Below are 14,459 nucleotides of genomic sequence, written 5' to 3' on the forward strand. Positions count from 1 at the left end.
TTCTTCAGTCTCCTTGTAGAGAAACCTTACCACAGGTTGCAGCAACAACCTATTTTCCAGTAGATTCACATGACTACAGCATTGAAGCATACACATTTGTATTAGGTGCCATTGCCACTGGACAAAGAGGTACTGAAGAGTTTCACCATTATTGGAAAAGTCCTGAAACACCTCGGAGCAGCTACCTACCTCTTGTTATGCTAAACAGTCTATAAAAGTAGTTTGTGGTGATAATAGACAAAAAATACCCTTATATTAAGCCATTGACAAAGGGGGAAAATAGTCTCTCACAGGACTGTGTTTCGAGCAAGACATGAAATTACCCTCTTAAACAACTCCACAAAAAATCCTTTAAAAATAGATAAAAAATTAATAGCCGTCCACGCTTCTCAATTCAGCAAATCTAAAATAGCTGCAACTGAAAACCACAAAAGCAATTTCCAACTAGCAAAGGACCCATTGGAGCTCCTGATGAGGCGAGCAATCTTGATGGGCAACGACTGCACTGATGGAGGCCAGATTCCAGTTGTGAAGCCTGTTCATGTCCTCCTCACAGAGATCATGTGGAAACTTCCAGCACTTTTGAATTCAAGGTAATCACTGAAGCTTTCACATGATCTATTCACCTACACATGTCAATGTGTGATCATTCATTCTACCTCAGAATAAACTAAAACACCACACGTGCTGAAATCCAGTTAATCTGGACTTGCAGAATTTTCTATTTGATTTTAGCAGACCTGTTATTAAATAGGCAAACTGAAGAGCTCAGAAAAAACATCAAATCCTACAAAGCTTGTAAAGAGGAAGGGAATCAGAGCTACTGAATGAAGTATCCATAGTTTGCCTTACAAAGAGGAAGCCAGGGAAATGCAAGTGTCAGTGAAGCAAAGAGCACAGGCACAGAAGCAGCCCAGAATGGTATTTACAGATGCACACAGGACACAATCCACAGGCTATGGGACACTATAAAAAAGGAGTTAGGGCACAGCAGTAAGCATAGAAAGGAGAAGGTTAATACAAACCCAGTGAACAATCTTCCATGTGGTATTAAGGGTGACCAGGAGCTGTGCTGAATTCTGGCTCCCCCTGAGAAGCAACCACGCAGGAGGTGGTTGGTGACTGGGAAATTCCTCCCAGCTGCACACCAACTACCATGGAGAGGTGCAGCCCTGCTCCTTACACACTTTTCTTCAGATGCACAGAAGTGAACTATTGAAAAACCACAGGTCTGAATGATTTGCACAACTGCATACAAAGATAAATGCCTAAGAGTTGAAAATTTCCTCTGCCTCCCTGAATGCTGTTGAGGAAGGGCATTGGTTTGGATTAACAAATTTGCCAGTTTACAGCTTTATCACTGCTTGTTATCTAGTGACCAAATGAATAACTTACACAAAAGAAAAGTCACTTCCAAACCACACAGGTGGAAAAAAACACTTGATGACAACTCCATACAATTTTTCACTCCTGGAAAATTATCAAAGCTGGAGCAAGTGATTTACCTTGTGTTGGATACAGCTAGCTAAGTAACAGAAACCAAAGCCAAAAATTAGTCATGGAAATTAGCACTGAAGTATCAGTTTTCCCTAGATTCAGATTAGGACCTACTCTAGTACTTGGTCATAACATCTTGTTAGTAGCTACCTTTATCTCCTCTTTCAGAAATGATGAACAGCTAAGGATTTAGACTACTAAAAAAGTGTAAACATTACAGAATTTTCCTTTAACTAGCTTCTCTACCACATTTTAAGTGAACTAACAGAAGGTCTTAAGTCAAAGGGAAAGGAGGTGTATGATTTTAATAAACATTTTTCTTATTAAAATCTTGATATAGTTTAAGTATACCATACAGAGGAAAAAAAGCTATTTATAAAGCTACATACATATTTCAAGTCAATGATGACAGCATATAGCATTCTAAATCCCCTCTCTGCTTATCAGAATGCCTTATGTGTGTATATATGGTGAGCTACTGTGCTATCTGCATAACTTTTGTCTAGCTATACATTACAGAACTTAAAAATGTTTAAGCTATATACAGAAATATATATACATATAACATATATTTATATGTTATACATACACATACACTTATATACATATACACACAATACATATATATATATACAAAGTACTTCACATGTATATATGGCCTTTCATCCAAGGGCCTTGGATACTTCTTAGTACATGAAGCCTCACAAAACTTTGTGAGTGATGGAGCTTTATTTTACAGACTGGAGATCTGATGCCTATTCTAAACAGTTTATTTTGTTGCTTTCTACTAACTTTAAACATTTCAGTTAGAGGCAGTTTTGGTAGTGGAAATAATCACTGCAGTTGGAAATCCAGGCATAAGGTAGATGTTGCTTTGTAACTTTGTAACTTACCCTCCTTAGTGTAAGAGAACAGCCATACCAGCATGGATTTTCTCTATACTAGAATAACTACCTAGATTTGTGAGGCTGTACTGCTTTTTATTTTTTAGCATAGCAAAATCTAATAGAGTTTCAAACTTAAGACACACTGGAGGTCACAAAAGGAAATCTAGAACAGACTCCAATCCTTGTACATTGAAACCATCCTTTTCTGAATGACCGATTTAGAGAAGTATTAGTACATGTAGAAATAATTCTACATTTATTTATCTAGCTGCACTACACAAGCCTGCAATACTCAGCATTATTTAGAAAACAGGATTTTCAGCATCAATTTCACAACTGTTGATCAGAATTTGTGATTATCAACTGTACTCCACACCTCTACCAACTAAATAAATGATGAAAACAGAGGCTTTTTTGAAAATCAGATGTAAGTAACTTCTGGTTATCCTCAAACTAGCTGACAGAAAGGAAAACCCAGTGGAGCTCGGGCAAAGGTGAGTTCCACTGCAATTCTGACAGAACCTTACTTTAGCTCTTCCCAACAAAAGGGAGGAAAAAATATCACTAACATGGATTCATGGGGTTGGAGAAGCAAGAAGGAGGGAGAACACCACCACAAAGCTCTTATCTCTCAATACTTCAGTCTGCTAAGCTTTCAGAAGTTTGTTTTGACACAGAAAATGTAGCTCCTTTCTTTACTAATCAATTTCTAACTCAAAAATCTCTCAAGCCTTAAGGAAAAGAAGTCCTAGATTATGGTCAAAGACTGCCCTCCCCAACAACAACCAACCACTTCAAAAGTAAACATACAGTAGAACTCACTACAATGAAGTTTGAGAATTTTATTCTAACCTAATTCCCTTGAGACTTTTCAGAACAAGCCACTTTTCCTTCAAACCAATTCTGTAAAAAGCAGGGGTTGCCTGGCCCATTTCTTTCAGGATTCTCTGCTAACTGTAAAATGTGGACTAAATGTCTTCTGCATGTCAATTTTTCAGTACAAAATTCAGATTTTTAATGAACTATATTTAGTGTATGCTGTCAGCTAACGTATAAATGGCTAAATAAATAAAAACTATTGTTTCTTCAGTATAACTTGGTATTTTGTCTGTAATTTCTTTATTAAAAAACTGTAACAAGATACTTAAAAAAAGGCTAGATACAAAAGAAGTTAAGCAGCTCACGAACATTAAAGTTTTCCAAAAAATGTATCTCCAATAATCATGATCTTATAAACATTTTACAGTTACCAGAAAGTGCCCAGGCTGAGTTTACATAGTTAGATAATGTAGTACAAGTGTTGGGTTAGAACTAGTAGTGGAACAATCTCCTGACTGTCTGTTCACTGTAACAAGGATACAAAAATGTTGATTGTGAACTATGAAATACTGTGCATTGGCCTCATCAAATATGTACAGGGAAAAAAAAAACCGCTAAAGGTACAGATTACATGCAAAATATTAGTGATGGTATCTGATGTGCCAGAGTTCAATGCAATAGAACAAAAATTGCAATGAAAGTGGTTTCATAAGTGAATGACCCCAACTCCAGGATCTGAGCTGTCAGGAACTTTTTACAAGTTCAATATACATGATACACAACTGCAGCCAACCACAAATTAAACACCATAAAAAAAAGTTAAAAACACAGAACATACTTAATTTTTTATTTCGAAATTCCCTACTCCCTCTATACAAGAACCTTTGCTGAAACACTTTCCACAAAGGCAGCAGTGAATTTTCAGAACATTTTACATATTTTCCCTCAGCAAAAAGATAAATCACAGTGTAAATTATATTGTTCTGCTGTCATCTTTGGCTGGGGTTAGGCAAAGGAGTTATTGACTAGCAAACTGTTGCAATCACAATTGCTAGTGCTCCTTAGGCCTTTACGTTACAAATTTAGTACAGGAATGTTTGCATTTAAATCTTTGAAGTACCACCAGGGGTATGACAGCATTAACTTTCATAAACTTTTATAGACAAATGGAAAAATCTACAAAACTTAGCTAGTAATATTACACAGCAATACACACTTTTTATACTCTACACAAAACCAAAATTCTTGGTCTTAATGGCGAGTAACAATTTTTGTTTCAAAATCTGCTTAGAGGAATAGAGTGGGACATAAAGGCGAGAAATGCAAGTATTTGCTGTAGGAAGATGTTGGTCATCTGGCGGCCTTATTGTGATGGATGGCATAGGCTGGAATCCCTCCTCACTGGCAGGCAAGGATGGACTTGAAGTCCAAAAGTAAACCTGAAAAAAGAAGATAGCATTTAAAATTATGCTGCATAAGGCTGAGATTCATACTGCCTACAAACTGTGCAGACACAGGTTAAAAAAGAACTGCACAGTCATAGCAAGTTTGATCCACAGTCATGCTACATTCTTCTGTAGTAGCTTTCTTCACTTCCCTTCCTCAACTGCTCATTCGTAAAATTGATAAAAGCAGCACTCAAAATTATCCTGTATCAACAAATCCTCATTAAATGAAATGTCCCCAAATCTGTCTGGGAAGGTGGTAACTGCCATCAAAACAAACTGAATCAGGAATCTCTCACAAACCAATTAGAGACTACAGAATGTAGTACTGGTACAGACAAAAGGCAGCAACAGAGTTGGTTTGTTATCTCAAGTGTGAAATACTGAGTCACCACCAAAGTGTAACAACAGATCCTCCTTGAAAAATGTGCTCTAGAGTTTCCACTTTTCAGAGTAGTCTTTGTTTCCTTTTAGTAGACTGTAAGGGAGAGATAGTACCTTAAGCAGCAGGAAGATAAAAGCAAACAGTTCTAGGAAGTGTACAACTAATACAATTTACAGGCAACTTTTTTTAAAATTAAATCCCCTGAACAGTATCTTGGTCTTTCATGCTTCTCATCAGTTATTCCTAAGGGGCTTTGAGAAGGACATAATATCATTATGGACTATGTCCATACTATCATTACAGAGAGACACCCATACTGCCCTCAGGATACACAGAAGTCAGCTGAGAAACTCCATGAAGAGAACTCAACCTCAAAACCGTACCAGCCCACAACACAGTTGAGTAACCACAGTTACTCAGCTCAAGAGCAACTGTGCAGAGTAAAAGTGCACTTCTGTAAGAGATCTATGAACATGGAGAAGGACACACCATGCTTACTTTCAGTTACAAGAAGGTCTAGGATGCACACCTGGTGTTTCCAGAATGGACAGTCTAAACCAACCTTACTACCCTGCTCTGCTACCTTAACTCTTAACAAAGTCTCTGCAGGTAGACATGGTCAAGAACAGTAATGACACCAGCTATTCCAATTCTTCTGCATGTTTCCAATGGAAATGGACAACTTACTAGATCTTGTCTTTCCGTCATACTCATCTTCTCAACTATGGACCAAAACCAACGCTTGAATTGCAAAAGCTTCTCAGCATTTTCTCCTGTGTGAAATAAAAAAGGTATACAATTCAGCTGCTACACTGGACAATAGCATTAAGAGATCTGTTTTATGTGTGCTGCCAAGTTGGATCTCAGCTACAACTGCATTCATGAAGTCCTGATATTGGAGACAGGAGTAATTTCAAAACTAATACCTTTGAATGCAAGGCTAACACTGACATAACTCAGTACAAGTTCCACTCCTCCCTCATTACCAAAAAGCTTAACTGCAGCTAAATGCAGTTTGTAAAATATATAAGAAGTATTAAGCTTGAATCCATCACAATTATAGTTCTAAAGTTAATTCACAACTTTCACAAGAAAGATATACTACCAATATATCACTGAATCATTGTATTCAACATCTAGTGACAGCAAAGTTGGAAAACATACTTTCTCCACCCTCCCTTAATTGAAAGTAAACATATTCAAAGGAATGTAAAAAAAAAAGTCCCAAGTAATAATTTTTTTACAGCTTTCACTGGCTTATTAACTAATGACAGACTTGAAGAGACAGTTTAAGTTAAATGCTGGTAACTACTCCACACAGAGCAGAGTTAAATTATTCTGGCAACTCTGTTTATGAGTAAGCTATTTCATACCTGATTCATCATTGAAAGAGGTAAAGCTGATTAGCATTTGCACATTTACTTCACCACAGCCATTTACCAGAAGTCTGAAATCTTCTGCTGTCAAATCTTCTAATGAATTCTTTGGAAGTACATCCAGGAGACCCTTCCTCATTGCCTAAAGTGAAAACCACAAAATGCACATTGTAACCATGTAATTTTTAAGATAGGCTTTAAACACATTACTGAAAAGTTTCATGTGAAATCCCCTTTAATTCAAGATTCATTATTCTCTGAGCTATTCTTTCGTTCAAAGCTTTATCATCTGAGAAGCCAATCTGGATCAAAGAACTCTACCTACTAGAGCAAAAGGAAGTAGTAATGGTTTGAGCTAACATTTCACCAGGAGCAGAAGCACATGCACTCTTCTAATGCTACACTGTTCACGGATTTTGCTCAGCTGTGCTGAATCTGTCGAGAATTTAAAAAAAATGCATCTTGCATGTTACTTTTACTTTGCTTCCTCAGACACATGCCAACTCTGCTTTACAAGTATCACACACACACACACACACACACACACACATACACACACGCATATTCTATATAAATAAACAAAATACTGCAAAGATTGGAAATTCCATATTCAAAATGGAATATTATGAATCAATCTGCTTTAGAAAATTCCAAAATTCCAAAAATACAAGTGTAAGAGTTTTCAACTCTTAAAATAAACAAGAGTCAAGCTAGTAATAAAGGCAGACATGGAGATCAAGTAGCTTAATTCCAGAGTCAAGCTAGTAATAAAGGCAGACATGAAGATCAAGTAGCTTAATTCCAGGAACAATTTCTTTCTGTGAGAATTTGGACCTCAGCTGCTCAAAGGTTATCTGGCAGCCTGCTCGCCTATCTCAGACATGCAGCAGGAAACCACAGTAAGCACAAGCGACCAAGTTTAGTTTTTATGACAGACTGGACCTTCATTAACTGCCTACAAAAATACATTATTCTGTAAGTTTTGTTTTCCAAGGGCTTCAAAAAGCAAATAACTTTTAATATGGTTTTCTAGTCCATTTTTACATTTCTTGCCAGGCTAGCAGAAGTTGTTTTATAATTGATTCTCCCTTAGAACAAGGCTGCAAACAAATCAAAGGTAATAAATTATTAGAACAAAGTAGCTGCCAAATACAAAGCCAAAGTTCCAAGAGGATTTGTGCCATTTAAGCTCAAGAAATGAACATATCTGTTTAGCCAATGAGACCCACGATAAAAGAAATTACCTTCCATTCTATACAATAAAAGAAATTGCTCAAAGTACTAAATCTTCACAGTACTGTATTAACAGCTATACAATTACAAAAATGAAATAGAAAATTACATACTTTTAATCAAGCTGTCAAGACTTCAAAAGAAACCTAATTAGCAATACCACAATGAAGAAAATAATTAGCTGACTGAAATATTAAGAGATTTTTTTTTCTTCTTTTTAAAAACACGCTACTAAAGACTTACATGTAGAGGCTGTTCTGCTACTACCAACATTCGGTGTTCTGCATATTTCCGGACATACTCGTATACATTCTGAGGAGTGACTGGGATATTTACACCGTTGGAAATAAGTTCAACCTATGGTAAAGAAACAAGGAACATTTTAAAAGGGGGAAGAAGAAAAGGGATGAAAAGGAAATGAGATTATTACAGCCACCACAGTATGCTGCTGAGTGATTTATTGCTTGATATATCTCCAAAACCAAGCAAAATTCACTACTACTGGTTGAAGACTTCCTAGGATTGACTGTGCCAGCCAGGCTTTATGGTAGACTCTATATCACTTTCCAGGAAAAAAACCCAGGCTTCAGTGTTTAGGGAGAACACTGCATTGAATCCAGAAAGAGCAAAATGTTTTATCTGCCATCTGAGAAGAGCATGGATTATGTCCACGCTACAACCTGCATAAGGTGTTGAATTCTTAAACTACAGAACCACAGATTTAGCTGTGCTTACCTGCCCTCCACCCTCCTCCTTGCACAGGTCTATTGCAAAGGCTAAATCCATTGCTGCAAACACTGCATCAGCATCTGTACTCTGGGAAGCAAGGATAAGCTGCCGAAGGCTTTCATACATAACCGGATCGAAAAAAGCGAAGTCGTGCCAGTTCACCTATAAGAAAGGATAGAAGTTTGAAACAGTTGTTTAAGAATGTATTCAAAATTACATGATCTGTGCCAGCTCTATGCACTAGCAACAAAGGACACAAACACATGGAAATAAATGCAGTCAAACTCCTATTTTCAGTCTGCTTTAGATGGTACATTGGAATACTGGAAGAAACACATATTCAACAAGAAAAACATGAAGAATTAGAAGGGAATCCATCTTGGAAGATACCAGGAGATATCTAAAGGTAATTTCTGCCACTAACCCTGTTTCACTACAGATTATACTATGTTAGATAACTGATTTTGTGATCAAAATTGAATTTAAGGAAAGACCAGCAGTAACAAACTTTGGTTTAAGTTTGTTGCATCAGACAGAACTTACAATGCCATTGACTAATGCATCAGAAGTGCAGTACATTACTAGTGTTCACTGGGCTAGTACCATTTGACTCTTTTTGGTCAAAGGTTGTTGCTCTGAATTAAGTTATACCTACACCTGAGACAAAATTTTAATTACCAATTAATTCCATGAGCTCTCTCAAATATCCAGAAGAATGCTTTTCTGTAAGCTAAGATGCTATTGCCTAGTATTGTCTAACACTATCTTTCCTGAGTCTCAGGAAGAGAAAAAGCAGAGACAGTATGCACTTTCTGAAGAGAGCTGAAGGCTAACCTATTACAAATCTATTACATCTTAGTCAAATACCTGACTTCTAGTACATCTACTCTGTCCAAAATCTAGGAAACGAAAAAATTAAATAGTCCGCAAATTAAAGACATCCATACAGTGCCAGTATCAACTTGGCTAGTTAATAGGTATGTGGTTAGGGGAAAAAAACCCCAGTTTTATAGATGAGATTTTAAGTAATTACAGGAAATTGAAATTTTTATGTTCAACTTACCTTTCTTCCAAGTAGAACTTTGATTACGTGTCTATTTAACGTGATGGGACATAGTTCATTCTGCAACAAGCACAATCCTAGGATTCTGAAAATATATGTTTGGAGTTTGTTTTGGTACAGCAGAAATTACACTAGAGATCTTTCAGCACACTCACATTACCATTCCAATATTCTAAAAATTAGGATGGAGCTAGCTTTCCAACCTTATTGGTCACAAATGAAAATCATGGACATACGTAATTTTTAAAAAAGGATAAAAAATTAAAATTTGACAGGAAAAGAAACCTCAAGTTGACATATGAAAATTCCCACTATTTAGCTCAGGGTGAGAAATAGAGAGCATTAAAAAAGGGTTTTCCAGCTTGGATCATTGGTATTCTCCCTGGTTGTGTCTGTCTTTTAGATTTTTTCAGACTAAAAAGTTAATATTAGCATACCTGCCAATGTTTCGGAAACAATTCAGCCTTGCTTCTGTATTTTTACCAGGTCTTGGTGTATAAAAACCTCGTTTTCCAGGCTGGTAGAAGAGTGGTGCATTATCATCCCCATCATCTGTGTCATCTAATTCCATATCTACTACACTGCGGCTGGATCCATGTCGCTTTCTATTTTCCTGTTTTGAAAGTCAAAATAGCAATTAACACACTTAATTCTAGCTACTGACACATGTCAACAAGCTATTTGCTACTAGAGCCAAATATCCAGGTTTCATTGGTCAAGAACTTCCATGGTATTTCCCAATGATAATACTTTATACTTTTGACTAGTTACTTCTAATCCTTTCAAAAGAATATAAAAAAGATAATTCCACAAGATGTTTAAAGAGAACTTTGCCTTGCATGATAAAGAAAGCTTCCAATTGCTTCTGCTTTTAAAATTACCTGATAAAACTGAATCTTACATAAATTTTGGGCAACAGGTCATTACCTGCACTTTATCTGAAGAGTCTAGCAATCCAAGATCCAATATACTGTCAGCACCATTCTCCCTAGAGAAGGGAATAAAAAGGCAGATTTAATTTCACAATCACAGACTCACAGAATGATATAACTGTTTGGGTTAGAAGGGGACCTTGAAGATCATCTAGTTCCAACCCCACTACTGTGGCCAGGGACACTTTCCTCTAGACCAAGTTGCTCAGAACCCCTATCTATCCTGGCCTTCAACACCTCCAGGATCCACAACTTCTCTGGGTAACCTGTTCCAGTGCTTCACCACCCTCACAGTAAAGAATTTCTTCTTACCTAATCTAAACCTACTCTTTCACTTTGAAGCCACTCCCCCCTGAACTGTCACCACATGCTCTTGGTATGAAGTCCCTCTCCACCTTTTAGTAGGTTCCCTTCAGGGACTGGAAGGTCACAATTAGGTCACCCATAAACTTTATCTTTTCCATGCTGAACAACCCTGATTCTCTCAGCCTTTCCTCATAAGAAAAATACTCCACTCATCTGATCATCTTGGTGGTCTCCTCTGGACTTGCTGCAACAGGTGCATGCCCGTCCTCTGTTGGGGACCCCAGGGCTGGCTGCAGCACTCCAGGTGGGGGTCTCACCAGAGGGGCAGAATCCTCTCCCCTTAATCAGCTGGCCCCACCATTTGTGATGCAGCCCAGAACCTATCTGGCACATTGCCAGCTCATGTCCAGTTTCTTATCCACCAGCACTCATCAAGTCCTTCTCAGCAGGACTGCTCTCAATAAGGAATTGTCATATTCTGAAACCAGTCAGAATAGATTAAACCAAAGCCAAAAACTGTCCAAAGAAAAATATCTAGACTATCATGGAATAAGCTGCATGAATTGGAGTTAGATGTAGAACAGTACAAGTGCTTTGGCCACAAAATCAATTCTTGCTTCTTGATATTTTACCTGCCATGTGCAATAATGAGTTCCATTGCTTCATCAACTCTTGCTCTAAGGGAATCTTCACTAGCCAGTAACAGAAGCAGCTGAGCAGGAGACAATTCCAACAACATTCCTGTGATTTTACTAGCAAATGCCTAGGGATAAAAGAATGATAGGTCTTACTATTCTCCTCCAATGCTCTCATTTTCAAATATGGTCTTATGAAAGTTTTGGTATCCTAAATAGAGAATACCTCCTAAACTCAATAATAAGTTACAGGAGCAAAATCTTAACAAAATTAAGAAGAATATAAAATCAGTCTTACATGTTCAAATATTTTAAATTACTTTTCGATTATTTCAATCATGGATAAGGAAATAAATGTTTATATTAGAAGACGACAAGAACAATCATTAAGTATATTAGAGAAATCTTACTGGTTGCATTGCTTGTACTCGAGGGTAGAGCCGTTCTCCAAGGGCTTGTCTATGTGCTGGGAGAGGGTCAGGGTCATCGCTAGGATTTCCTTCTGATGCTGGTCTAAAAGGCCGTGTGTCAATGGACAGTTGTCTTCTGAAGTCCCTTAAGATAATCAGAGCAGTTTGTACTCATTTCAGAGGAAACATGCAAAAATCCTCTGGAACAATATCATTTGCACACAGATTCACATTAGCATTAGCTTTACTGCTGGAATAGTAGTGTTGCTCATAGCTGCTTGGAGAGAATGAATCAGAAAGAGAGAATCAAAATGAACCAGAGATTTTAGTATTACTCGTGTATTTTGGACACAGCAGTCAGACATGCCACCAATGGCATTGTTGTTTCCAAACCACCTCACCATTTTATTCTAGTACACAAGTTTTTGTTATTGTTTTAGTAGAAGAGACTGATGGCCTGTGGTTGAGACATAATTATTAATGCTAAAGTAAGCATAAAAATTCTTTAAAGAATTAAAAGGAGAGACTGAATTTCAAGAAATTACATGCAAATTGCTCTTGAAAGTGAAAAAGACTCCTTTATTTGGAGAAAGCAAAAGTATTTTTCCTGATGATATCCAAGGTAATTATTCTAGGTGACAAAATACCTTCAAAATTTCAAGATTTATCACTTACCTATCCCTATCTCTCCGAGAACCAGTTCGCAAGCCACTACTCCTCCGCATTTCTCTCTCTCGCTCCCTTTCCCGATCTCTCTCTCCCCTATTTCGCAATCTCTGCATCAGACCTGAAGGGCAAAAAACCTCATAAACTTAAACATCTTTATATTTCTGTCTCCTACCTAAGTTTCCATGTAAGGAAGACTAAGTTTTGGAAGAGCTTGAAAGAGATCAATGAGACAGAACCACCTCAATTGAAGCAGTTACTGGGTTCAGTCAAACTTAAGAAAGGACCTGAAGTGTTTGTACCAACTTAAAAATGACAAATACTTTAACAGTTGATATATACTTTCAAAAACATTAAAACATGTTTGTGACAAGTCAGATGGAGCAGTCATACTAAAATGTATAAGCTCTTAATAGCTAAAATCGTGACAATTATAACCTACTGGAGAGAAGGCTGCTTAAAAAAGCTGAGTGCATCTAAAGCAGACTCTTGTTGCGAGAAAACCAAGAGGTTCCTGTTTTCTGAAAGCATTTCCTTGCTCCAGAGAATTAACAACAATTTTTACAGATTCTGGGCTAAGCTAACAAGACACGTGTCTGGGACAATGCCAAGTACTTCTAGGTGAAAAAAGCACCCAAGGCTTTTATGAATATTTAAGAATATTTTCTTTAGATTAACTGCTGTGCATCACTTACTTGTATGGGTACCCTTGTTGGCATTCTGAATACAATCTAGATTTGGCAGTTTCTCATTTGACAGAAAAGCCTGTGCAATAGCAGTATAAAAGCTTCGTGCTACACCACTGCCTTCTCCAGGCTCATCCTTAAAGGTAACTTTCACTCTGTGTACAGCCATCGGAGTGGTAGCACACCTGCGACCAAAGTGATTGTTGAGCTGCCTCATGGTCTGCTGAATTAGAAGATCTCTGTCTCGATCAACCTAGTAAAAAATACAGAAAAGAAGTTTTTTCTTTACCAATCATCATACCGAGAGATTTTCAGCTTCACAGCAAATTTCTGGACACTGCTGCACAGAATCAAAAAATACCAATCAGACTGTGAAAAACTACAGAGTAACTGCAACATAACTCACAAAGCATGATTTAAGCCACTTGGTTGCAGACTCTGAAATACAACTTCACCTGTAAAGTTACCATGATAATTCAACTTTTAATGAAAATGTATTCAGAAGGTAAACTAACATTTTTTACCTCCAGTGTTAAATCCCTGGATTGCTGGTTTCTAAGTTTTTCCATCTCCCTGCGGAATTTCGATTCTTTTACTTCAAAGCCACCTAATTCAGTCAAGATCTAAAAAAGAAATTTTAAAAACCAAACACAAATCCCAAAATTAGAATAATCAGGTACAGTCACAATTTAGTTGGAAGAGGAATGGTCCTTAACTCAGAAATACATACCGATCCAGGCTCTGCTCCAACATCTTCCATGAATACTCTACCAAAAAGCTCCAAAGAAAGGCGCCAACGTCCCAACAACATGTCATGAGAAATAACCATGCCCATGAAGCTACACTGTGGCCTGACAGAAAGAACAAAAAATGGCAGACGTGGAATCAAGTTAAACTTCAGACACATTTTGTGTGCTTCAACTTTTTCTTACTCTCTGCCTTCAAATAAGTTTTTTTATTCCTGATAAACAACAACACAGTACACTAAGTCTGTGGACAAAAGCACATGAAGCTGCTTAGTTTCAGCTGAAACACAAGTCTTGCTTCCAAAGGGTAATTATTCCAAAGGCATGTAACTTTGCTGCTGCATGGAATTAACTGTTACTGGTCTCCCTTCAATCAAGACTTTAATTTCTCTTTAAAAAGCTAATTTGAAGTGAGGGCAGTTCAGTCCCTAACTGCATAAAGTGTGGGCAGCACCACCAGACACAGATGGCAAGCTGTCAATTCCAAGTGCTCAACTGGACATCACAGTAGTTCTGCAGCAGAAGGTCCAAGAGTAAAGGAGTTTCTCTACAGTTTGCACAGACCTCTTTGAAGACTGTTCAACTATTCACTTTGGAAGCTACTAATCATAAACTACAAATGCAAACTAAATTAAGCTACCCAT

At 37.4% G+C, this 14,459-nt stretch overlaps 1 protein-coding gene across 14 annotated transcripts in view; it reads right to left on the bottom strand.

The window, feature by feature from the left end:
• Positions 1 to 4,022: 4,022 nt before the first annotated feature.
• The window catches only part of UBR5 (ubiquitin protein ligase E3 component n-recognin 5), an 87,002-nt gene continuing 76,565 nt past the window's right edge, over positions 4,023 to 14,459 (bottom strand). For 10 of the 14 annotated variants that reach the window (XM_085053350.1, XM_085053351.1, XM_085053345.1 and 7 more), the window contains 14 exons: positions 13,800 to 13,920; positions 13,585 to 13,692; positions 13,079 to 13,322; positions 12,393 to 12,504; positions 11,718 to 11,862; positions 11,305 to 11,435; positions 10,362 to 10,422; positions 9,872 to 10,047; positions 9,435 to 9,519; positions 8,378 to 8,533; positions 7,886 to 7,999; positions 6,407 to 6,551; positions 5,721 to 5,806; positions 4,023 to 4,642 (listed from right to left, as the gene is read on the bottom strand). In XM_085053350.1, coding sequence (XP_084909476.1) covers positions 4,430 to 4,642; positions 5,721 to 5,806; positions 6,407 to 6,551; positions 7,886 to 7,999; positions 8,378 to 8,533; positions 9,435 to 9,519; positions 9,872 to 10,047; positions 10,362 to 10,422; positions 11,305 to 11,435; positions 11,718 to 11,862; positions 12,393 to 12,504; positions 13,079 to 13,322; positions 13,585 to 13,692; positions 13,800 to 13,920 — 1,897 coding nt within the window. In that variant the 3' untranslated portion in view covers positions 4,023 to 4,429. The remainder of the gene's footprint in view (positions 4,643 to 5,720; positions 5,807 to 6,406; positions 6,552 to 7,885; positions 8,000 to 8,377; positions 8,534 to 9,434; positions 9,520 to 9,871; positions 10,048 to 10,361; positions 10,423 to 11,304; positions 11,436 to 11,717; positions 11,863 to 12,392; positions 12,505 to 13,078; positions 13,323 to 13,584; positions 13,693 to 13,799; positions 13,921 to 14,459) is intronic. The other 4 variants (XM_085053349.1, XM_085053348.1, XM_085053344.1 and 1 more) reach the window with 1 other exon arrangement.

The sequence above is a fragment of the Lichenostomus cassidix genome, chromosome 2 (assembly GCF_008360975.1).
Source record: "Lichenostomus cassidix isolate B80296 chromosome 2, HeHo_3.0, whole genome shotgun sequence".
Classification (NCBI taxonomy): domain Eukaryota; kingdom Metazoa; phylum Chordata; class Aves; order Passeriformes; family Meliphagidae; genus Lichenostomus; species Lichenostomus cassidix.